Raw genomic sequence first — 23,428 nt, 5'->3', positions numbered from 1 at the left:
TCCAAATTGTAAACACTGACAACTGTATTTCATCACAACGTTTACCCAGGATACAAACACAAATTCCAACCTGGCTATTCAGTCCTCTCTCCTGTGACTTTGTTTCCAGCTCGAGCTGACTTTCAAAGCCGGTGACATCATAACAGTGTATGGCGAAATGGACGAAGATGGGTTCTTTCGGGGCGAAATGGACACCCGTCGTGGATTTGTGCCGTCCAACTTCCTTCAGGAGGCTACGGGACCACTCTCGGATGACGAGGCGCTGGAGAGTGCCAGCATGGTCTCGCCGTCTAGGTCAGGCGAGAGTATTAGCGCACTGTCTCGGAATTCAGACGGAATTGCAAATGTAGGTGCCTCACTTGCAGACATGCATGTGGAAACCCCTTATGGATCTGACAGTGCTGGTAAAATGCTTGCTCGGTAGAAATGCACGTGTTTTTTCGTTTTTATTTGGGTGGCCATTCTACAGCTAATTTCTGTTGCAGTATTTCCTAATCTCTTTTGAGTTGGATTTGGTTGATTTTTAAAAGCAGAGGGGATATTATTTTTTTTCAATTTTCAATTACCATTTTTCTAGAATCATTAATGTTTCTACACTGCTAAAAACAGTTAAGCGCCGCCCGATTCTGTCATATTACTGTTATTACTCTCATGCCGTTACACATAAACTTCACTAATATGAAAGAATTGGGTGGTTCTTGACATTTTTTTATTAGTACAGTTATATTAAATTTTTTTTTTTTCAATTATGAATGTTTGGAATTAGTTTTTTGACAAAAAAATTGAAGGGAAAGTTGAAAAGTAGTATTAAAAGGAGTAATAACTACTACATGCATGTGTTTCTTTTTCATAGAAATATATATTTTTCAAATTAGAATTTTGTTTAAGTTTAATAAATTGCACACTCATAATGGTCTGTTCTACTTGTCACATCAGCACAGTCACACACTAATCATACGATAAGGCAGTGTTCCGCTAAGACAAGTCCCTTCTTACACTGAGAAATAATGAGTGCCTAAAGCATGTAGACATTCATAAGATGTTATGCTAAGATCCCAAGTGGAACACGTCCCATCAGGAATCTCTAAGTTCTAAAACAGTCAGACTAAGCACACTTTTACATCATCTTATGATGATTGTAGAGCTATAGCAAGGCCTCTGTTCACAAAGTGATCAAAGAATCTCAGAACAACAGTCGGACATAATGTAATGATCAAGAACCAATCTGATTAAAATCAGATCTTAATTCTCGCTACTGCTAAACAAAGATCTGAGGACATCCCATTAGGGGTCAAGTCAGAACGACCAATCAGAGCATCGCTTACCAGATTATGAAAGTGACAGTCGGAATGTGATTTCTAATCATGCAACCTCGAAAACTTTAACTATGAACGATAGTTACGGGTTTAACGACTGAATCAATACAATCTAGACCATCTGTTAGCCATTCCAGAATGTTTTTTTGTTCAGGTTTCAAATATGTAATCGAGAATTTGCCAAAATATGTTCGAAGCGTAGTCGCCAATTAGAATTTAGTGCCCTAAAGCACGAGAAAGCTGCCTTCTGATTGGTCATTCCATTGGTTGGTCAAAGTTTGCGCAAGGTCGGTCTGACGTGACCCGTAATGGGATGTCCTCAGATATTTGTTTAGCGGTAGCGAGAACTAAGATCTGATTTTAATGAGATTGGATGAAAAACAGAATGTCAAACACTATTTCACCTCACCTCATCTCGCCTCACCTCACCTGAGGACAATTTGTAGACTCAATTGTCACTCGCTATGACCATCACAACCATTGTTGTCACACTAAGATGGATTCCCTGATCATCAAACCCATCTTAGCACGGAGCTATGGCTCAATGTTCAAACAAAAGTTTTGTAAGACTGAAAATTGCATTGACGGAGAGGACTTTCATTTCCCTTTCATCTTAATATAAACTTGGCCTGGTCAGAATCAAATCTGAAAACAATCTGCACTTTGTTAATAAAAGCGTCAAAACCCTTTCTGTATTCAAAAGTAATCTGTGCTTATAGCAGAGTTGAGTGTACAATTCCGACTAAATCATGATCGTGTGTTTATGAATCACTATCAAATGACCCTAGTGTGAGCGGGTCCTGCCCAACTAATGGTACCTATCACAAACACATGCAAAGGCAAGTCAATTATCCACCTGAAATACACAGGATGCTTAAAAGTAGAAAAAATACAAAACTTCAACTGCCCAACAAAATACGGTCAACTTACACCTAGGTTTAATGTTATTACTTTTGATAAATATGACTTTGCTGCATGACTAGAAATAATAGGTAAAATAACTAAGATTTGTCTTTCTTTCAGTTATATAGATATCACTTTCCAGTAATATTCTCCTGTAGGCACTGTAAAATATATTTCTATTCATTTCTAAATTGTAGGTTTATTTCTTATCCTTAGGTTGATTGATAATGCATTGAAGTTTGCAGCTTTACAAATGGAAAATATCATGGATGTATTGTTTTCTTATAGCCAATGAAAGTTATATTTAATAATGCATGTCTAAGTTTTTGCTTTTATTCGTAATGTAAATGTTTCATATGCAATGCTAAATGGATTGATATTTCTCTGTTTGAACAGTTTTTGATCTCGAAAATTAGCAGTGCTTTAACCTCTAGGTTTGGGAAATTCTAGGTAAAACTCTGAATTTAGCTTGTGATTATGAAAAGCACTAGCACGGGTTTTCATATCTGAATATTGTACACTTGATATTCTTTTCACAGTTTTATATATTTCTTGAATTTTCAGAATTTTCAATTAGATTGAATGTATTCAAGTTATGTGGTTTTTAAATTTTTTTATTTCAAGTAAGAGGAGATACAATTTTGATATGATATGCATGGCTGCATGTTTTATATAGAATTTTTATGAAGGTTTGATTAGAGAGATTGGTATTAGATGCAATCACAAATATTATGGGGGAAATTGTTGACATGTTGATGGAAACAGATATTTATGATTAAGATTAATAGTTTTCTCGCTTTACAAACTCAATTGTGATAATAAAATGACATTGTAACAAAATGAGCAACATCTCTCTGTCTCTCTCTCTCTCTCTCTCTCTCTCTGAAAAACTACATGTTAGAATCAATTTAAAGTAGATTAATAGGTAAGGTTTGTATTAATCAAAATATAATTATATCATTTCAAATAAGATTATACATTAGCACCGTAAACAATTACTGAAATTAGGGACAATGATATACAAATATTAGACCTTTAATATTTTTTTACTGGTTTACGGATAAGCCAGCCTTTTAATTTGACAAAAATGGGTAAAAAATTGGTGTTATTTTATTTTACCTTATTCCATCAGCAATTAAAAAAACATTTGATACAAAATAATCTTGTAAATAAACACTATTTGGAGTGCATTTTTGGATACTTGAAGAAAGTAAGAATACCGAAATTTATGACTTTCAAGTTCGTATTTAAAGGTCAAGAACAGCTGAATTTTTATTTCCACTAATTGAAATAAATACAAAGACGCCACAAGTCAGTTGTCATCTTTTTTTAACCCTTGTATTTTGATCAACAACCAAATGTTTTTGTAATAAGATCTGTAAACCAAAATTTAATACATTCTGGTCTAATTTGCATTTCAAAATAGTAACATTTTAAAATGTGAGTGATGCATTTAGACCTAGAATTCACAGACTACATGCATGTAGATAGCTATTGAAGTACGTGGTATCATCCTTATTGCATTCTAACATTTGTCTTGAAACTATATTTTGTCATTTTCTTTGAATTTTTGAATAAAAATAAGTTCTCCACTGCTGCTGAAGTAAGTATAAGAAAATGTTTGCTGTGATGTGGCACTGCACTGTCTGTGTTCCTTGGCATGGTCTGTTTTGAGCACCAACATGTTCCCTCTCTTGTTTTGCATATAAATGAAGATAACGTATGGTTGTATTTTGAAGTGCCAGTGTCTAGGGCTCTGTAGGTCAAAACTTGTATTGCCTAATGTTGCCATACAAATATCTGCATTGCTATATGTTTTGCAATTTATTGGGAGCTGATTGACACTGATTGTACATGCAGATTCTATTTTCTCACTACTAAAGTTAATATTACTCTGCAAGGTCAGTTGCCACCATTTTGTTGTCATGGATACAGGGGAGATAACAATGATAGAGAAAAATTCACTTCCAAATTTCTGCTGTTTTGTCAATCAATTTCAAAGGGAAATGTCATTTGTGAATGATTTTTAGGTAAAATGATACAAATAGTAATGTAACTTAACAAGTTGTTAATGTAACACAGAACAATATCATATTCCATATTGCAGTGTACTGGTCCTATATAACTATATAAAATATAGACAGAATAGGTCCCCAGTACACTCAGACCAACCATTTCCTTCTTTGAAGTAAGGAACCACAGTGCTTTCAGGATATCCAATCCTATCATTTTTAATTCATTTTTTAGTTTGCAAAACATGAGGCAAAAATATTATTTTCGAAAATTACAGGAAAATAATAGAACAATAGTAAAAAAGAAAATGAAACTACTGGTCCAAATATGAGGGTCCAGTTTGGGTTTGGGGGATTTTGAAAGGGTAGTTGGGAGGAAGGTGGGTGAGACTTAAATGTAGCCAACAGGTGCTGCTTCTTCACAAAACATGACCTATTTTTAATATCCCTGGGTTTTTCTATAGAATTCCATTTTCGCAGAGTTAGGTCATGTGTTAGTTTAGGTCTTCCAGGGGTGTTCAGGTAGCCTAGTGGTTAAAGCATGGTAAAGGCGTCACGCCGAAGACCCGGGTGGGATTCCAGACATGGGTACAATGTGTGAAGCTCATTTCTGGTGTCCCCCACCGTGATATTACTGAATATTGCTAAGAGCGGCGTAAAACCATACTCTCTCTCATTAGGTCATCATGCCTCAGGGTATCACTCGATGGCCTTTCCACTTATTCTTTGTAAATAGCAAAATAATTAACTGAAGGACTGATTGTTTTGGGCGACTGAATTATTTCTGTAATAATTTATCATGGGTAAACTTTTTCTACAGGGATCCCTGGATTTTGTTTGAGTGTTAAGTGTCAATTGATCCACAAACTTCTTTCTACCAGTTCAGAACAAGCCACTATCATTGTATGGAAAAACAATGGATCAAAATCAAGGATGGACAGTGGCACTTCAAATTATGCATTTATTAATTAACAATGTATAATGCCTGTTTTGAGTTTGCAATCAAGTATGGATATGTAAGCGTGGTTCAAAATCTATTCTAGATGGATGTTTGGAGTAAACTCTTGCTCAACATTATCTTGACTTTTGGAATTCACTCCATGATATTAATCACTGGATTGTCTGGTCCAGACTCTATTATTTACAGACCGCTGTCATATAGCTGAAATATTGCTAAGTGCGGCTTTAAACAACAAACCAACCAACAACCATGAATTGGTTTATGATATTTTGGTTTAGCTTAGCAATGATTAACTTACAAAAATGATGCCCTTTTTCTTGACCTTTGAGATACATAAATGTAAAATGCAAAAGCCAGAGAAGAACTAGTCTCAATTATCTGCTGAAACAGATTCTTCAGGGCGTATTAAGCAAAATTGTGGTGAACATTTTATGAATGGGTCAATAAGAATCTGTGATGCCAGGTGTTTAAAAAAAGGGTAAGCATGTCCTGCCCTACTGGTAGAACCCGCCACTTACACAATCTGCATAAAAAAGTGTTTGTTGCCTTACACTGCACATCAGTACTCCTGCCATGTGATGGCGGTCTGTAGACAAACCAGACAATCAAGTGATGGACCAGACAATCCTGTGAAACACTTGAACCATGTCAATCATATCCATATTTATTTAATGATATATTTATGTGAATGAGTTGGTGAATTAAGGTTAACACCGCTTTGAACAGTATTTCAGTTCTATCAAGGTGTGTCAGCTGTGTGGGAGGGCAGCCCAAGGTGACAACATTCATTGACATTTACCACTTTTGTGAAACCCATGAGCCCCAATCGCTTGCAAGCGATGTACTGTGATTCGCCTTACAACGGGGCGCTAACTTTCAGCTGCGTGCATTGGTCCAAGTCGCTGGCTGAGGTCGCTTCCTTCTCAAACCAAAATGGCGTCGTAGTTTGACAGCCGAACAAGAAATTCTTGACTGGATCAACTCTGAAATGAACAAAGGCAGCTAACACCCCAGTCCCCACCTCAGTCTGCTCCACATCTTCAAGGCGGCCGGGTAGCCTAGTGGTTAAAGCGTTCGCTCTTCACGCCGAAGATCCGGGTTCGATTCCCGACATGGGTACAATGTGTGAAGCCCATTTCTGGTTTCCCCCACCGTGATATTGCTGGAATATTGCTAAAAGCGGCGTAAAACCATACTCAGTCAGTCAGTCCACATCTTCAAAGTACTCATAAATTTCGTCATGGAGCCTCTTCTATGAAGTTCTTTATAAGGGCAAGACAACCGAGCGGTAGTTGCACCACCATATTGGAAGCGTGTGCAAACCCTTCTAGCTGTTGCAGACCAAGGGATGAGTGATTAATTTAGAATAGGTCTTCAGCAACCCATGCTTGCCGTAAAAGGCGACTATGCTTATCGTAAGAGGCGACTAACGTGATCGGGTGATCAGGCTTGCTGACTTGGTTGATGCATGTCATTGATCCCAATTGCGTAGATCGATGCTCATGATATCAATCACTGGATTGTGTGGCCCAGACTTGATTATTTACAGACCGCTGTCATATAGCTGGAATATTGCTAAGTGCAGCGTTAAACAACAAACAAACAAACAAACAAAAATTTGCTTACTTTAAGCGATTCGTGGCTGGCAACGCGCCTCTGGTATTACGCTCTCAGAACAAGAATCATAACCAGGGTGAAACCAGTTTCAAACCCATGAGTTGTCACCCTAGCCCGCTGGGCCACCCTGCCCCCAGACAATTCAGTAGAATTGATCATAGAGTACATATGTCCTGAAATGTCCTTTTATTTCAGGTAAATTGTATTTTTCATCTGGTAGAAATAGAATCAGGACTGTTAATTTATTACAATGAATTCTTTGTCTTCTCAGATATGATTTACTGATTATGAAATGTTTGAAGTATTTATATTAATGTATTCCAATTATGAAATTATATATGTGTGAATATGATTTCAAGAATAATCTTTTGTAACAAGACATCATCATGGATAATGATCTTTTGCTTGCAAACTATACAATAAATATGTACTTATTATATTTGAATATTTGATGAATTTTGTTTCAATAATTGTAATGGATGTTGCAGACAACACGCTTGGACCCCCCCTCACCCCGGAGCGAACATCTGAAATTGGATCATGTGATATCCCCGAATCCTCGTGTTCCCCAATCCAACCAGCTTCAATCCGAAGAAGACAAACGCAAGAAAAAAGGAGGAATTTTGAATAAAGGAAAAAATATTTTCAAAAAACTAGCCAGATAACAGTGACACATGTGAGCCGTTACCACTATCTCACCCAAGTGCGACAAAAGACGTTATGATAACGATTTTGTATTTTACTCAGATGAAAAGTATTCCCAAGATGCTATTTGAAGGTGTTGAATGCAACCTGTTTGTCTCCTTGATCGAACACCCGGACCCTGAATCTGGAATAAACAGTCTACTCGTGAGCAATAGTGTCCATAGTTGCTCGATGATGATGATGATGATGATGATGATGATGATGATGATGATCCTGAAACTGCGCGGATATGATATCATATGTCATGAAGTAGCTTAAAGCTTATAATAAAACAATCGATCAGAAGGACACCTGTATGCCGTAAGCCTGTATTGAAGTATCTGGACTTGTGCGATGCTTGAATTAAGTCATAATTTGCATATGCTCTAAATGTATATCAAAATGGCCATTCCAGCAAGTGATACTATTTATTTATGAAGCAGCACCCTAGTTACAGTCGTCATGGGAGAGAAAGGATGATAAAACTGGGAAAGAGGAATGAATTCCTTTGCATTGCATAGACCCTAGTACCTAGTTGGGGAAAGAGGTCCTTGAGACAGATCAAGGTCCAGTCTTTCTTCCATCTACCCCTGTAAACCTCAGATCCAAAGATTCAAGAGATGTTGATACAATGTGCTATGGAGCCTGGTCAGAAGACTCTTTTCAGTGTTGAGAACTGAACAGTCAATATTTATAGGGATATCACTCTTCTAAGAGGAAGTAACCCTTTGTCCAAGGGAGATCACTCTAACAAAGGGACATAACCATGCAGAATCCAAGGGAGATCACTTTAAGCAGGGGTCCTGAGGCCAAGAGGAATAAGAGGAGATACAACTAATGATTTGAAGAGGAATGTCCCAGATTTGCCACTATTACTTGACCATTGAAGAGTGTTTGTTGTGGGCAATGTGACTGTGATAATCCTAATGTCTCATAATTTGATGGTTGTAGTTAGAAACAACTTGAGATAGCAGTAGGTAGATAGCAGTTAGGCATGGCTTTGTGAAGCCCTTTCATGACAACAGTCATCAGCTGTGCAGCCTTAGGAAATGATGTGCCAATGAGAAACATATATAGGAACATTTACATATATGTGGTATGCTACGAACTCCAAGGATCATATTGGAATATTTTGGCACATCTCGCCCAATCAGTGTTAGGAGCTGATAATTTCAGCCAATCGTATTTGAAAGTGTAGATGAAACAATGACATGCTGAATATTTTGGCACATCTCTCAGCCAATCAGTGCAAGGAGCTGATAATTTCAGCCAATCATATTTGAAAGTGTGGATGAACCAATGACATGCTGAATATATTGGAACATCTAAGCCAATCAGTGCAAGGAGCTGATAATTTTGGCCAATCGTATGTGAATGTGTAGATAAAACGGTGACAAGCGGATGTCAGACGAGAGTGGAACATCTCATGCTGAGAGGATTATTAGTTTTTTATAAGGTATCGCACTGCACTGTGATGTTATGGAAATAAAAAAACTAGTGGTTTGGATGTGTAGAGATTATGTGACATGTCAGACGATAAAATGGTAAAGTTCCAGTGATTTGGGATTGAATATGACATGATTATTGTGTTGTTTGCATGACTTCAGTGGCTGGTGATTTCACACAGTGGATACCTGTAGACAGTGATGCATTTTGTAACCTTGGTGTACATGCACTGACATATGCATGTACCATTATATCTATAAATATAGAGCCTGTATTTATTTTGTGTGACTAGAACTCTTATTTATTGTTGACAAATAGTGCAGACTGCAGAGTACTATGTAAGGATTCCGTATGTTATGTAGTGCTGGAACAATGCAAGGGCGGTGGGGTAGCTCAGTGGTTACAGCATTCACTTGTCACGCTGAAGACCTGGGTTTGATTTCCCCTTGGGTAAAATGTGTGAGGCCATTTCAGGTGTCCCTGCTGTGATATTGCTGGAATATTGCTAAAAGCAGAATTTTTTTATTCAGATACAAGACATATGAAAGTAGAAAATAGGGTAAGATTCCATAAAGGCAAAATTAATTTTTAAAAATTCAAACTTCCTCACAAATCCTCAAAGAAAAGAAAGAAAAGTTTTCCAAAAAAAATACATTTGATTGCTAGACATACTAGATGTCCTACAAAAAGAAAATGTGTTGTAAAAAACGACTTGTTTTGCCTCTCCTTCGGAGAAATATATTGTATGTCTAAAGCACCAATCAAAGTAAATATTCCATCTGTAACACCATTCCCTGGCCTCTCCTTCCCCGCCCAGGAAATAACATATGGGTGCCGTTCCACGTAGCAATTTTAGCACTGCGAATATCGTAAGCCTGTGTTAAAGTATGGGAGTTGCGATAACCTTAGCTTTAAAACCGCTTTGTTGAACGGGACCCAGATGTTATTTTATCATAAGCCTAATTCTAAAATATGGAAGTTGCAATCACCTTATCTTTAAGATAAGAACAGGACCTTCAAGATCCCCGTTGCACAGAGAGATCTTTGTGCTACAACAATCGTAAGCCTGTGTTAAAGTATGGCTTACGATTGTTGTAGCACAAAGTTCACCTTATGCTAAGATAAACTTGTTCCCTTGTGTGATTGTAGCTTCAATGGAATGTTTCAGCCTTATGTTATGTAACCATGACTATCAGACTGTGTTAAGTACCTTATTTTCTTGAGTATAATACACACGCAAGTATAATGCGTAACACCAGACATGTTGATTTACCATTTAAATTGTATTTTTTGTTCTGCTAGCCATTGTTTTACATTGGATTAAGATTGCCTTGTGCATTTTCTCGTTAACTAAGCTGGAAACAGCAATCAGCTGTACACACGTTTTCTTGGAATCTACAGGTGATTCAGTTAAGTCCAGATATACACTGAACATTTTTTATAACCAGACAGTGTAATTACGTGATTAATTTGTGTACTTCAGTATGGATTTGTTGACATGGTATTTCCGGTGTTACCGTACACGGTAATGTCTTTGCGTTGGGGGGAAAAAACATCAAAACTCATCATGGCGTGTATAATGCGCACCCCCTTCCAACCAGCTGTATTTTTGGGGAAAAAGTGTGCACTATACTCAAGAAAATACAGCACTAGTTTGACAGTGTAAAATTCTGAGTTCCTCCTTAAAATGTGAAAATAGCTGTGGTCTTAATGGATGGATGAGCCTCAATTTGCCACCTAATCAGTATTTAATTTGTGTAGATTTAAATTTAAATGACCAAGTTGTTTTTCCTTTCATTAGGATGTGATAGGAAGGAAAGAGGTTCTTGTCATGTGGGGGCCCAGTCGTCTGAGGGGCTGCGGTTCGCTGTGCAGAGTTGCGTCCCTTGGGCATGCAAGAAACCAATGATTGTGGGTTCAAATCCCGGTTCGCCCTGATTATGTTTCTAGGTTTGTCAGCACCATACCCGTGCTCGTGGGTTTCACCCAAGTGGTAAAAGTCCGAGACCTGCATCACTTGGGGCTTTCCTCCCACATTAAGCTGACATGTCGTGATATAACTGGAATACTGTTAAAAGCGGCATTAAATCCAACTCAACTCACTCACTCTTTTCATGTGTTTAGCAATAAAATAGGTGGAAAATCGCCATGATTGTTTTGTAGAACAGTGAAAAGATATAACTGCTGTTTTGTAATAAAGTAAAATAATGCTAATGTGTTTGTAATAAACATATTGCTAGAATTACTTTATGAAACTGATGACACTTGAGATTGCATGTTGATATTAAATATTAGGCCAAATTTGTCGACTGCATGAAATATACATTAGATTGTCCTTGTCAGCTAGATATTGGTGCTCATTATATGGGATTGGAGAGTTTTGTGCATTTTTGTAATTTTATTGTTTAACCCTCTGTATCCATGCTTGCATAACGTTATTTGCAATAATTATTATATAATTACCGTAAATATTCTGTTTATAGGAACAAGACCTTTATTGGAGTTTCAGTCCTGTAAGATTGACTGACAATTTTAGACTTACACCGCGAGAAGTCATGCCTGTGGTTTATGCTACTGGAAACATCATCTTGTTTAAATTAAATTTTAAAACAAATATTAAGATTGCAAAGATTTATTCATGGGAATATATTGGAGAATTTCAGAACCTACTGGTTAGAAATTATTGTGTTTGATTTGTTTCAGTATAGAAATTCATCATTTGCATTTTCATTATTGACATTACTGTATTCGACATAATAAGCACCCGGGGCGCTCTCAAAATTAGAAATTGGGGGTCTTATTAGAATATAATTTTGGTGATAAAAAAACAGGGTTTGATGATTGTAAATTTCATAGTTTATGCTGACAGCCTGAAATGATACAAAAGAAAAGTATGTGCGTATCATACACGACAGACATATTTTCCAGAATTTAATTGCCCATAATAAAGGGTGCATATAACACACGAGTGTGTATTATACGCGAACAAATAAGTCTTGTGTACATTGATCAATCGGAAGGGGTGCTAATTGGGATTGTTCACTGCCAATATATTAGCAAATATGGCCGTGGGCGCTTATTAGAATGGGGTGCTTATTACGTCGAATACGGTATTCATTTTGTCTGCTGCTTCTGAAGGTGCATATTGAAAGATAATGATCCCGTGAAGTCAGTTTACACCAGGTTCTCTAGCCAGATTAATGATGTTCTTGATTTGTGGGCACCTGTTTCCTGAAATTCAAATAGGCCAGTAAACAAACATCAGGAATTTTATAACTCAATATCAGGAATTCATTTACATCAGGAATGTGTACATTTCTGTAAATGTACAGGTTTTAATAAATAAAGATCTTGAGAAATTTAATTCTGTTTAATGAAAATACAATACAAGTGCATATTAAAATGGTATACGATTGATGTTAAATGTCTCTCAGGCATTGAAGAGTTCTCAAGCCTGTTACTTTAATTGACTCAAATTTATTTAATTAAATTTGGTTGGGCCTTTTTTGCGATTCTTGCTGAGGGACTATCCCCTGATATAACAGGCATTGAGTTGCGATGTATTGTATCGTATTGAGACCTTCCTACTGAAGTAAGTATCGTGACAAAGTATATATCATTGCTGTCAATAGGTTACAAACCTACATAGACTCTTCTGTTTGTAATGGACCTTACGTTATATTTTGGCTGCTAAAATGGTAGCAGGTTGGCTTCGTAAACTTGAAAAACAAGAACGGTAATCGGTGCCGTGTCTCCTGGTTTCGTCGTTAAGAAGGGATTTGTTTCCATGTAGACAGCTGTTCTCAGATATTACTCTTCGATCTCATCTGTATGCATTTGGTTATTCAGCATTATGGTCAACTCATAATCATATTTACAAAGTATACCAAAGTTTGAAGACATTTATCGAGTATGTTAAAACATGTAACTAAATGTACCAGTTATACATCAATGTAGTTCTGATGACAAAAACAAAATTCTGAAAATTATTAACATAAGAATCATTACAGTTTGGACAAAAGGGCTTAAAATAGAAATATGTTTCTCGGGGACTGGCGTGTCACTTTAAATCCTGTTTGTCTGCTGTCAGAACTTTATTGCCAAACAATGTTTCAAATGTGAAATTGAATTGAAGAGCCAAGTTCAATGGGTTCCAGTTGGGTTGATATTCTTGGTGGGAAAAATATAAAAAGTGTTCCATCCCTCATCACTGATATGAGTAATAAAATATAAAACATTTAAGTCCTACCGCTGTCGTCATTTATTTTTTTTCAAAAAATGTTCCCGAGAAACATTTTTCTCTTTTAGTTGCAGCCTGATCTGATATTTTCAATAAGGCCACATTATTATTTTTACATTTACTGCTGAACGCACCCTATGTTTTGTGATATTAAAAAAATTTGCCTTTTTTTAATTAGAAATTTGATTTTGGAATTTCTTTTCATTTTTATGAAACTTTTCAAGTATTCTTTTCAAGAAATTAGCCCCAAATTCACATAATTTTAAAGTTCTTGCATCTTTTTGTCATAATGACCAAGATTTCATAAAACAAGAAATAAAAGTGATCTGGTCTAAGATAAATAAAACAGCTCATCATGAAACTGACTTTTTAATTTGCTCCAGTAATAATTTGCTGATAGGAAAATGGCATTGTGGTGATACCATTATTTCAGGGTTAACAGGTTCAGTCAAAGCAAACAAATACAGTCGGTCATACCACTTACCTCATTATTTCTTTGTAGACATGTAGTCATAATTTCTTGTGATAATCAAATGAACAAGCTGTCGTTTCCTCCTATTAGTGATGTCATTTGTGATACTGTTTTCCCAACAACTGATTGTACATATTGTAATATTACCCTAACAGCTGGTGACATCTGCTCAAGTGCTACTGGCCTTGTGGCTTATTGTATAGTATTGTTGCCTGTATTTCTAGATCTTTTGTGTATAACATGCCTTCTATGTCTGTAATGAGGGCACCTAGGTTTGTGACTGACCAACTTTGTTATACAAACAAATGATTATTTTTCAAAATAAACAAAGACTGAAATCAGATTCCATGTTTGATTCTGTTGTTGATTTGGCAGTTTACAACTGTCTGGGTTGTTTTACGTCATTTCATGATCACGATTGAATCAGGTGCTGTAGTGATTCCCTTAGGGGAATTTGTTACAGTCATGTAGGATTTTAAGTATTTAGAGAAGATTCCAAGACAAACAATTCACTACTGCACCAAAAAACTGCGTCAATGTCACTGGAATTTTCATTCTCAACTTCTTGGGGAGTATACAACCCAAGCTAAGGCACTAAAAGGTAAACAGTCACATTACTATCTCACCCTACCAGGTACCCATACACAGCTGGGGGAACAGAGGCACATTACGAAGACACATGCCCAAGGAGACAGCGTCGGCCCGAGAGTGCCAAATTTGATATTTAGGAGGAAAAATCCTTTTGGCGTTCCCAGGACCAGTAAGGACTCAGACACTGTTAACTGACACGGGACGTGGCGTTACCGGTACCAGGCAAATAAAACGAGAACAAAGGAGTTCCGCTCCTTTTCGTTACCCTATTTATGCATTAAAGTTGAAAACTGTTTAAAATGTAGGTATTCATATCAGTCCCCATTAAGAGGTTCTGGGAAGTTAATGGTTAATTTTAAGTTAAAATGTATAAGAAGTTTATATTTACACATTGAATGGTGCTACTTCCATCTCAAAAGGTTCAGCAGGATGAGTGGGCCAGTTCTTCAACCTTGTATGCGGTACACCCGACGACAGCACATCTCCAATACTTTGTTTCATTCTGATGACTTTGCGACAAAATCTATACCCACTATACAGTTGCTGTCCGACTCTCACGCTCCATTAAAGACACTCTCACTTGCGCATTTGCTTTGTTTGTTTGATTAATGCCGCACCCAGCAATATTCCGACGGCGGTCTGTAAATAATTGAGTGAGTATGGTTTTATGCCGCTTTTAGCAATATTCTAGCAATATCACGGCGGGGGACACCAGAAATGGGCTTCACACATTGTACCCATGTCGAGAATCGAACCCGGGTCTTCGGCGTGACGAGCGAACGCTTTAACCACTAGGCTACCCGACCGCCCCTTCTAAATAATTGAGTCTGGGCCAGACAATCCAGTGATTGATATCATGAGCATCGATCCACGCAATTGGGATCGATGACTTGCATCAACCAAGTCAGCGAGCCTGACCACCCGATCCCATTAATCGCCTCTTACAACAAGCATCGTCGCCTTTTATGGCAAGAATGGGTTGCTGAAGACCTATTCGACCCCAGATCTTCCATTGCCTGCACATTTGCCATTTTGGTAGTTTTATTGTTGTTTCTTTAAGTGCCTTTCGCAATTTCGGCTAACCTGTCCCTCTTTGGGACTCCTGTGTGAGTCGGGTACACATATCTATTGTGACTTTTGTTATGTGGTATTATTGTAGAAGATAAGATTTATATAGCATGCATTATTCAGTGTCATATCTTTAATAGTTTTTATCTTCATAAGCGCTTTATCTGTAAACACATCCGCATGATGAGTAGACTGTAAACAGACAATAACTCTGAACTCATTTATATCATAAAGTGTATTTCTACTAATGTATTTTGGTATGCTTTGTTAATATCATAAAACGGTAAGCATTCACAGCTCACTGCACTCACGGGTTATCAGTCGATTTGGCACTCCCAGTACAAACAGCAGAATCTCTTAATTTATGAGTTCGGCACTCCTGGGACTATCTGAAATTCAGATTTGGCGTTCCCGGCCCATAACCAAGGAGACGCCACATGGGCAGGGCCGAAGCCCTAGAAACTCTCAGAGTTACGCTTCCAAACACAATCACCCATCCAGGGACTCGGTGCCTTTAGCACAGATTTCTTATGAATATGGAAATTATTTATGAGGTTCAAATTGCCATCAAACATTAAGTACATAAGACATTGTTCAAATTGAATGATTTATTACCACTAAAACACACCTACAATACTCGTAATAATAATACTTCTCATAATAAAGTTCACAATATTTACAACATCCATCCTACCTGTAGATTTATGTACATATCACAGTTACATACTCAGCAAGGAATGTACAAGACAGCCACTAAATTAATACTGCAAATTTATGTCAAATATACATTCAGTACATGAGAAAATTGAAAAATACGAGTACATGAAAATAATTTCTAAATATGGATAGGTTGTTCCAGGAATATTTCATCCATCTCAGCAGTTGGCTAATTGCAGACTCGCATGAGGGAAAGTTGGTAAGGCAATGGATCAAACTGATCTGAAGGCAAGCTTTGGTCCCTGGAAGTTATTGATGTGATCCAGCTGCAGGAATATTGAATATTGGAAAATAAACAAAATTATACATAATGGTAAAAAATGTAACCGATTATTTCTTCTAAATTCTAGAACTTTTGATCTGAGCAACAACAATGATACAAAAATGATATCAAACAAATAATCAGTTCAGTTACCTTTAAGAATGGAACAAACAATTGTACAATGACAAGTTGATTGTGGTTAGCACAGCAGTGTATTTCACATAATGCACTGTGATAGTTTTATGGAAAGTAGTTTCTCTGAGAATGCTATGGAAAGTAGTTTCTCTGATGGTGTTATGGAAAGGAGATTCTCTGATGATGTTATGGAAAGTAGTTTCTGCATTAGTATTATGGAAAGTATTTTCTGTGAGAATTTTAAGGAAAGTAATTTCTCTGATAATGCTATGGAAAGTAGTTTCTGTGATAATTTTATGGAATGTTATTTCTGTGACAGTTTAATGGAAAGTAATTTCTGTGATAGTGTTATGGAAAGTAGCTTCTGCATTAGTATTGTGGAAAGTAATTTCTGTTATAATTTTACGGACAGTAATTTCTCTGATAGTGTTATGGAAAGTAGCTTCTGCATTAGTATTGTGGAAAGTAATTTCTGTGATAATTTTATGGACAGTAATTTCTCTGATAGTGTTATGGAAAGTAGCTTCTACATTAGTATTATGGAAAGTATTTTCTGTGAGAATTTTAAGGAAAGTAATTTCTCTGATAATGCTATGGGAAGTAGTTTCTGTGATAATTTTATGGAATGTTATTTCTGTGACAGTTTAATGGAAAGTAATTTCTGTGATAGTGTTATGGAAAGTAGCTTCTGCATTAGTATTGTGGAAAGTAATTTCTGTTATAATTTTACGGACAGTAATTTCTCTGATAGTGTTATGGAAAGTAGCTTCTGCATTAGTATTGTGGAAAGTAATTTCTGTGATAATTTTATGGACAGTAATTTCTCTGATAGTGTTATGGAAAGTAGCTTCTACATTAGTATTATGGAAAGTAATTTCTGTGAGAATTTTATGGACAGTAATTTCTCTGATAATGTTATGGAAAGTAGTTTCTAGTCCTCAGCTGCCGAATCTGCCTCAGCAGGCACTGCATTCTCCATCTTGTTCTGTCTCATCTTGCGCGTATGTTCGATGAGAGACAGACAGACAAACACCCAGTTGTACAAGTGCTGTGCCGGCAGCGAACCATACTTGGCAACTTCACCATGAGGCACATCTGAAATAGCCAAGGAAAACTGTCAGTTGGCGAAAAAGTGAAAAATAGGTCTGTTTATCACAGTCTGCCTGTCCTCTTAAATACGGTAACATCATTGTAAAACTCTAAAAAAAAAATTTTTTTTAGCTTCAAACATCATAATTTTATGTGATGCCCAATTCCAGTCTGTGGGGTGGAGACATTTCCGTGATTTTATCAACATTTCTTTTCATTTTTTTATATGTCTAGCACATGTGAAAAATATCTATTGGATGACAATCAGTCAATGTCCCAGAAAATGAACTGATCTGAAACCCAGAGGTGTACCGGTATTGCTGCCATGTGTTGATATCAGACACTTTCACAGTATAATATTAATAAGGGTAATAAATTATTAATTTAATTAAACTTTTTATGGGCAAGGTCCTTGTCTCCCCTTAAAGATTTAGAACTGGAAAGGTGTGTTATAAAATGCTTTGCAGAAGTTTCACCTACCTCTGAGATAATGTTCGAACTTCTCCGAAGGCAGGAGGTCTTCCTGAGCAGTGGGATCGAAGTCGGCAATCTTCTGATTCAGGTCAGCATTGATAAACTGAAATGTACAGTTACAGTTATAAACTGCAGTGTAAACAGCCTTGACCTGACAAACTAGTGGTCGATAGTGTGAGCATCAATCCATGTCGATAGTGTTCCAGGGCGCCGTTGTACAAAACAACCTTAGCGCTACGACTGTCGTAAGTCTATGTTAAGGTATGGGAGTTACGATCACCTCAGCGCTAAGATTGCTTTGTACAACGGCACCCTGGACACAATCACACAAAGGGTCTGGTGGTTACATTGTCTACTACCATTTTCAACACTTTAATATGAGTGTGTGCATGTCCGGCTTGTACGAGTTGTGCATGTGGTCTGCTTGTACTAGTTCGGACTAATGCCATCTTGTTTAGTACCCTGTGGCACACTTGGAAGAAAATACATTCCCATTTGAGTAATCAGCAAATATACTCAGTGAGTGAGTGAGTTGTGTTAAACGCCGCTTTTAACAATATTCCAGTCATATCATGGCTTGTCAGCTTAATGGGGGAGGAAAGCCCCAAGTGATGCAGGCTTCCTACGTTTACCACTTCGGTGAAACCCACGAGCACGGAAATAGTGCTGACAAATCTAGAAACATAATCGGGGCGAACCAGGATTTGAACCCACAATCATAGATTTCTGGCGTGACCAAGGGACGCAACGCAGCAAATTGTGGCGCCTTAGACGACTGAGCCACCCATGCCCCCAAATATACTCACTGCCAAGAGAAACGCAAACCATAGAGACATATAGAGAAGTATGTACGTTAAGGAGAGATGTTTCCAGTGTGTACCACTTAATAAAGCTTTACCACAATGTCTTTATTCTTATCACAATATGCTGCAAGTGATTTCAAAACTTTACATGCTAATCCTGCACGAGACAAATGGTGCACCTCGAGTCGTGGATCTATGAGGTCAAACATGATTTTTGTTTGTTTGTTGTTTAATGCCGCACTCAGTAATATTCCAGCTATATGACGGCGGTCTGTAAATAATTGAGTCTGGACCAGACAATCCAGTGATTGACATCATGAGCATCGATCCACGCAATTTGGATCAATGACATGCATCAACCAAGTCAGTGAGCCTGACCACCCAATCGACTCTTACGACAAGCATAGTTGCCTTTTACGGCAAGCATGGGTTGCTGGAGACCTATTCTACCCCGGATCTTCACAGATCATGTCACACATGAAGCATTCATGAGCATCAGTTCACACAACATACCAGTATGTTCTTTAGTGCATCAAACCAATCTGATACCTCTTGCATATGAGTAATTCTTCATATGTGCCCAACCATGAGAAAAGGGACTTTATGGGTGAAAAATGACACTTATATTTTAAAACTACAGCATATTTGGCATTCGTGACCAACTCGTGTTATTCCGGGACAATAGCGACTCGTGCCCCTCTCATGGCCATTTTTGCGATCGGGTTCTGTCTTAGCGCAAATGGGCATACCTAGAACAATTGTCATCTCGTTGCGTAACAGTTCACATATATTTCCCCATATATTATATAAAATTCAGATGCAATTTAAAGCACATCGGGACATGCGGAATTATACAGTATGATTGAACACATTTAACTGTGTCTTGGCTATATTTTTAGATGCAAGACATATGTAAAACCAAAAAGTATTTCTGAGGGATTCTTTGATGAAGAACTAGAAATCATTCGCGCATTCTGATTGGTTTGTCGTATTTTCGCACATAACATTCATCCATAGGGGAACGAGTCTTCTGGCAGGTTATGGAAAGGGGCGAGTGGTGACGAATACATATTTGGAACACAAAAATACAATTCACAAGTTTCAAGTCATATTTATAACAGACATATATGACATCACACACAGCGATCTTCACTGAAGTAAGTTGACGACAAATGTCTTTTCACGTCATAGCACAATAGTATCCTAGCACCCATAAGGCCCCTTTGCTTAAAGTGGGTCACACATATTAACCAACGTGTATGGTATTCAGGTTTCTTTTGTCGGTGAGTATACAAATGGACTACGTCAAACATTGTAACCAGTCAAACATTGTAACCGTTCATTGTAGCAATCAATGTAACCTTAAACTGCAAAAATCCTATTTACCCCCTTGACTCTGGTCCAGTCATCGAACTCCCCGGTCTCCACCTTCTCCAGGTAGAATATTGCAATGGTGGCCTTCAGGATGTCCAGGATGATGGCCGGCGGCTCGTTGTAACTCTTCAGCTCGGCGTACGCCTGTGTGTCCAGCTTGGTCACATTGTCCCTCAGCTCCATCAGCATCAGCCGATCAAACATGATGTCCATCCGTGCGTTGTCATCCTTCTCAGCATCTACAAACAAGCAACAGGCTTTCAGATTGGTTCCTTTTATTCAACATTAATTGATTGACATCCGAAAGATGTGTACATGTATATTAATGTTTATGACTGGAAGTGAATTCTTACAAACATAGTATTTTTACTATGACATTAGATTACTAAACCACAACTTGTAGAAATTCTATAGACATCAGATTACTAAACCACTATTTGCAGAAATTCTACAGACATCAGATTACTAAACCAGTATTTTCAGAAATTCTAAAGACAGCAGATTACTAAACCACTACTTGCAGAAATTCTGCAGAAGAATGTTTATACCCATCTCTCTGCAAACAGAAATATAGGTACAGATATTTTGTTTTATCATCCAAATAGGCTTCCACATGAGATAAGGCTTGGATGAGATCAAGTGATATCTCCTAGAGCTGCAATGAATTGCATTAAAATGTTTTGCTGATGACACCATCAGATACCATGATGTCACAATCAAATGACATCACTAATCTCTGCCAATGAAGCTGTTTACACGCTAAAGAATGATTTGGGATGATAAATGGAATCTCCCCTTCATCTTGTTTTAGATAACTTTAAATATATAATAAAAACTTTTATCGACTTGAGTTTATCTCAAGCAAACAACATGAGGGTGAGATTCTTTGTTTATAAGTATAGTGAGGGTGACCTGATATTTGCAATATACTGGGACTTCTCGTATTAAGGCCCACACCTAATTACGCTCATGGGACTAAAAATGGAAATAATTCTTTATTTAGACCCATGGACATAAATTTGGATATTTATTTGGTAGTGATCTTCCTTAAATTAATAACTTACTCCTTTCAGAAGTTAATACGTGGCCATGCACTCCGCAAGGCAAATCCTAATGTGCATTCAAGAGTAAGTCTGGTTCAAAGTTAAAATTCATGTTTTATATTTTCTTAGTTAAAACAACTTAACAGTTTCTGAATTTTTCAGCAAAGGGTGTACCCTATTAAGGTGAGAAAGTGTTAGCTTCTGAAATTGAGCCCTGGGCTTAATTTCTGATAACATGTATTAAATGAGTAAGTACTGTTTTCTGTAATTAAGTCCGGGGCTTAAATACGGGTATTCCCATTTGAGGACAAACCAGAAAACTATAATTCTGTTGATCCCATACCTAGAATCCTCATGGACTCCTCTCCTGCAAACTCAGAAGCAATCTCTTTGTGGGCCATCTGCAGCAGTCTCAGCATCCTCAGCGCCTCCTTGTTCTCGTGGGCAGGGAGTTTCTTCATGGTGCCGATACTGATGTCGATGATGGCTACGGCTCGGCCCTGATCGTCTCGGAGGGGGAACGCCAGGTGACGCTCACCATAAGCATCAGCTGTCACTGACTCGGAGTTGTCCACAGACTTGAACAGATAGTCCCTGGAAGTAGACAAGGGGATTATTTAGTTCTAGACTTCGACTTTGGGACCCATATTGATGAATTGTAATTGCTTGAAAATGAACAAATAGGCCACACCAATGAATGGTCTTCTTTTACAGAGTTGTCTACCGTAGATATTTCTGCTATGATGTAAATACCTGGAATCTTAGCACAACCAACAAGTTGTTCATTGTATGTGTATACATGCCATCATGTTACACTGACACACAATCAGGCAAGGTACACATGGTAGCCACTTGTGTGTGTTTGTTGTTTAATGCCGCGCTCAGCAATATTCCAAACTCGCTCACTCACTCATGAAACCCACCTGAACAGTTATCACTCACTTACAAGACCCACCTAAACAGGTTATCACTCACTCGTGAGACCCACCTAAACAGGTTTTCACTCACTCACGAGACCCACCTGAACAGGTTTTCACTCACTCCTGAGACCCACCTGAACAGGTTATCACTCACTCACGAGACCCACCTGAACAGGTTATCACTCACTTACTCATTCATGAGACCCACCTGAACAGGTTATCACTCACTCACGAGACCCACCTGAACAGGTTATCACTCACTCACTCATGAAACCCACCAAAACAGGTTATCACTCACTCACTCACTCACTCATTCACTCATGAGACCCACCTGAACAGGTTATCACTCACTCACGAGACCCACCTGAACAGGTTATCACTCACTCACTCATGAAACCCACCAAAAGGTGTTTATCACTCACTCACTCACTCATGAGACCCACCTGAACAGGTTATCACTCACTCATGAGACCTACCTAAACAGGTTATCACTCACTCACAAGACCCACCTAAACAGGTTATCTCTCACTTACAAGACCCACCTAAACAGGTTATCTCTCACTTACAAGACCCACCTGAACAGGTTATCACTCACTCATGAGACCCACCTGAACAGGTTATCACTCACTCATGAGACCCACCTAAACAGGTTATCACTCACTCACAAGACCCACCTAAACAGGTTATCTCTCACTTACAAGACCCACCTAAACAGGTTATCTCTCTCACAAGACCCACCTAAACAGGTTATCCTTCCTCTCCAGCCTGGCCGGGTTCTCTGGCTGCACAGGGTTGCCACGGTTGTCTGTCATCATCATCTTACGGAGCACGTAGTCCTGGCCCTTCCCATCAGGCTCCACCATGTAGAAGACCACCTCCGTCACGTGCGGGCTGCGGCGCTGGATCCACGACACTGCGCTCTCCGTGATGCGCAACAGCTTCTTCCTCATGTCCACGTGGTGGTACGCGACGCTGAACGCCTTCGCTACACCCTGCAATGTGAGGCAGTGTGGAAATCTTAAAATTGGAAACCCCTACATGACACTGTTGGTTCCAAAAAAATTCTGCATCTATTGTGATACATGTACTATCTACTCGTAAACTACTTACAGAAAATAATCAATTCATTTAAGTCCTCATCTGAATAAAATGCATTTCTTTGGCCACAATAAATTATCAGATTTTCCCCAAAATCATTAAAAAAAGTGAGCGAGGAGGCTTTTTTATATAATTTATTTTCTTTTTGAACAAACTGTTCCAAACATACGTGAACATTTAGGCATTTTATTTGTTAATAGATG

General features: G+C 38.0%; 2 protein-coding genes across 18 annotated transcripts in view; one reads left to right on the top strand and one right to left on the bottom strand.

Moving 5' to 3' along the window:
* Positions 1 to 13,989, top strand: part of LOC139456225 (RIMS-binding protein 2-like) — a 316,067-nt gene extending 302,078 nt beyond the window's left edge. For 15 of the 17 annotated variants that reach the window (XM_071237818.1, XM_071237829.1, XM_071237826.1 and 12 more), the window contains 2 exons: positions 110 to 346; positions 7,298 to 13,989. In XM_071237818.1, the coding sequence (XP_071093919.1) occupies positions 110 to 346; positions 7,298 to 7,474 (414 nt within the window). In that variant the 3' untranslated portion in view covers positions 7,475 to 13,989. Of the gene's footprint in view, positions 1 to 109; positions 347 to 2,615; positions 2,670 to 7,297 lie in introns of all 17 variants that reach the window. The other 2 variants (XM_071237821.1, XM_071237828.1) reach the window with 2 other exon arrangements.
* Positions 13,990 to 15,933: 1,944 nt separating this feature from the next.
* Positions 15,934 to 23,428, bottom strand: part of LOC139456224 (EF-hand calcium-binding domain-containing protein 5-like) — a 29,387-nt gene continuing 21,892 nt past the window's right edge. The window contains exons 17-21 of the mRNA XM_071237813.1: positions 22,866 to 23,119; positions 21,551 to 21,801; positions 20,177 to 20,403; positions 17,994 to 18,090; positions 15,934 to 17,519 (exon numbers count right to left, since the gene is read on the bottom strand). Of these exons, the coding sequence (XP_071093914.1) occupies positions 17,356 to 17,519; positions 17,994 to 18,090; positions 20,177 to 20,403; positions 21,551 to 21,801; positions 22,866 to 23,119 (993 nt within the window). The 3' untranslated portion in view covers positions 15,934 to 17,355. The remainder of the gene's footprint in view (positions 17,520 to 17,993; positions 18,091 to 20,176; positions 20,404 to 21,550; positions 21,802 to 22,865; positions 23,120 to 23,428) is intronic.

The sequence above is a fragment of the Haliotis cracherodii genome, unplaced genomic scaffold (assembly GCF_022045235.1).
Source record: "Haliotis cracherodii isolate W230 unplaced genomic scaffold, xgHalCrac1.p SCAF_11, whole genome shotgun sequence".
In the NCBI taxonomy this organism is placed as follows: Eukaryota; Metazoa; Mollusca; class Gastropoda; order Lepetellida; family Haliotidae; genus Haliotis; species Haliotis cracherodii.
Note: the sequence above shows the minus strand (reverse complement) of the source record. Positions and strands in the feature narration are given on the sequence as shown.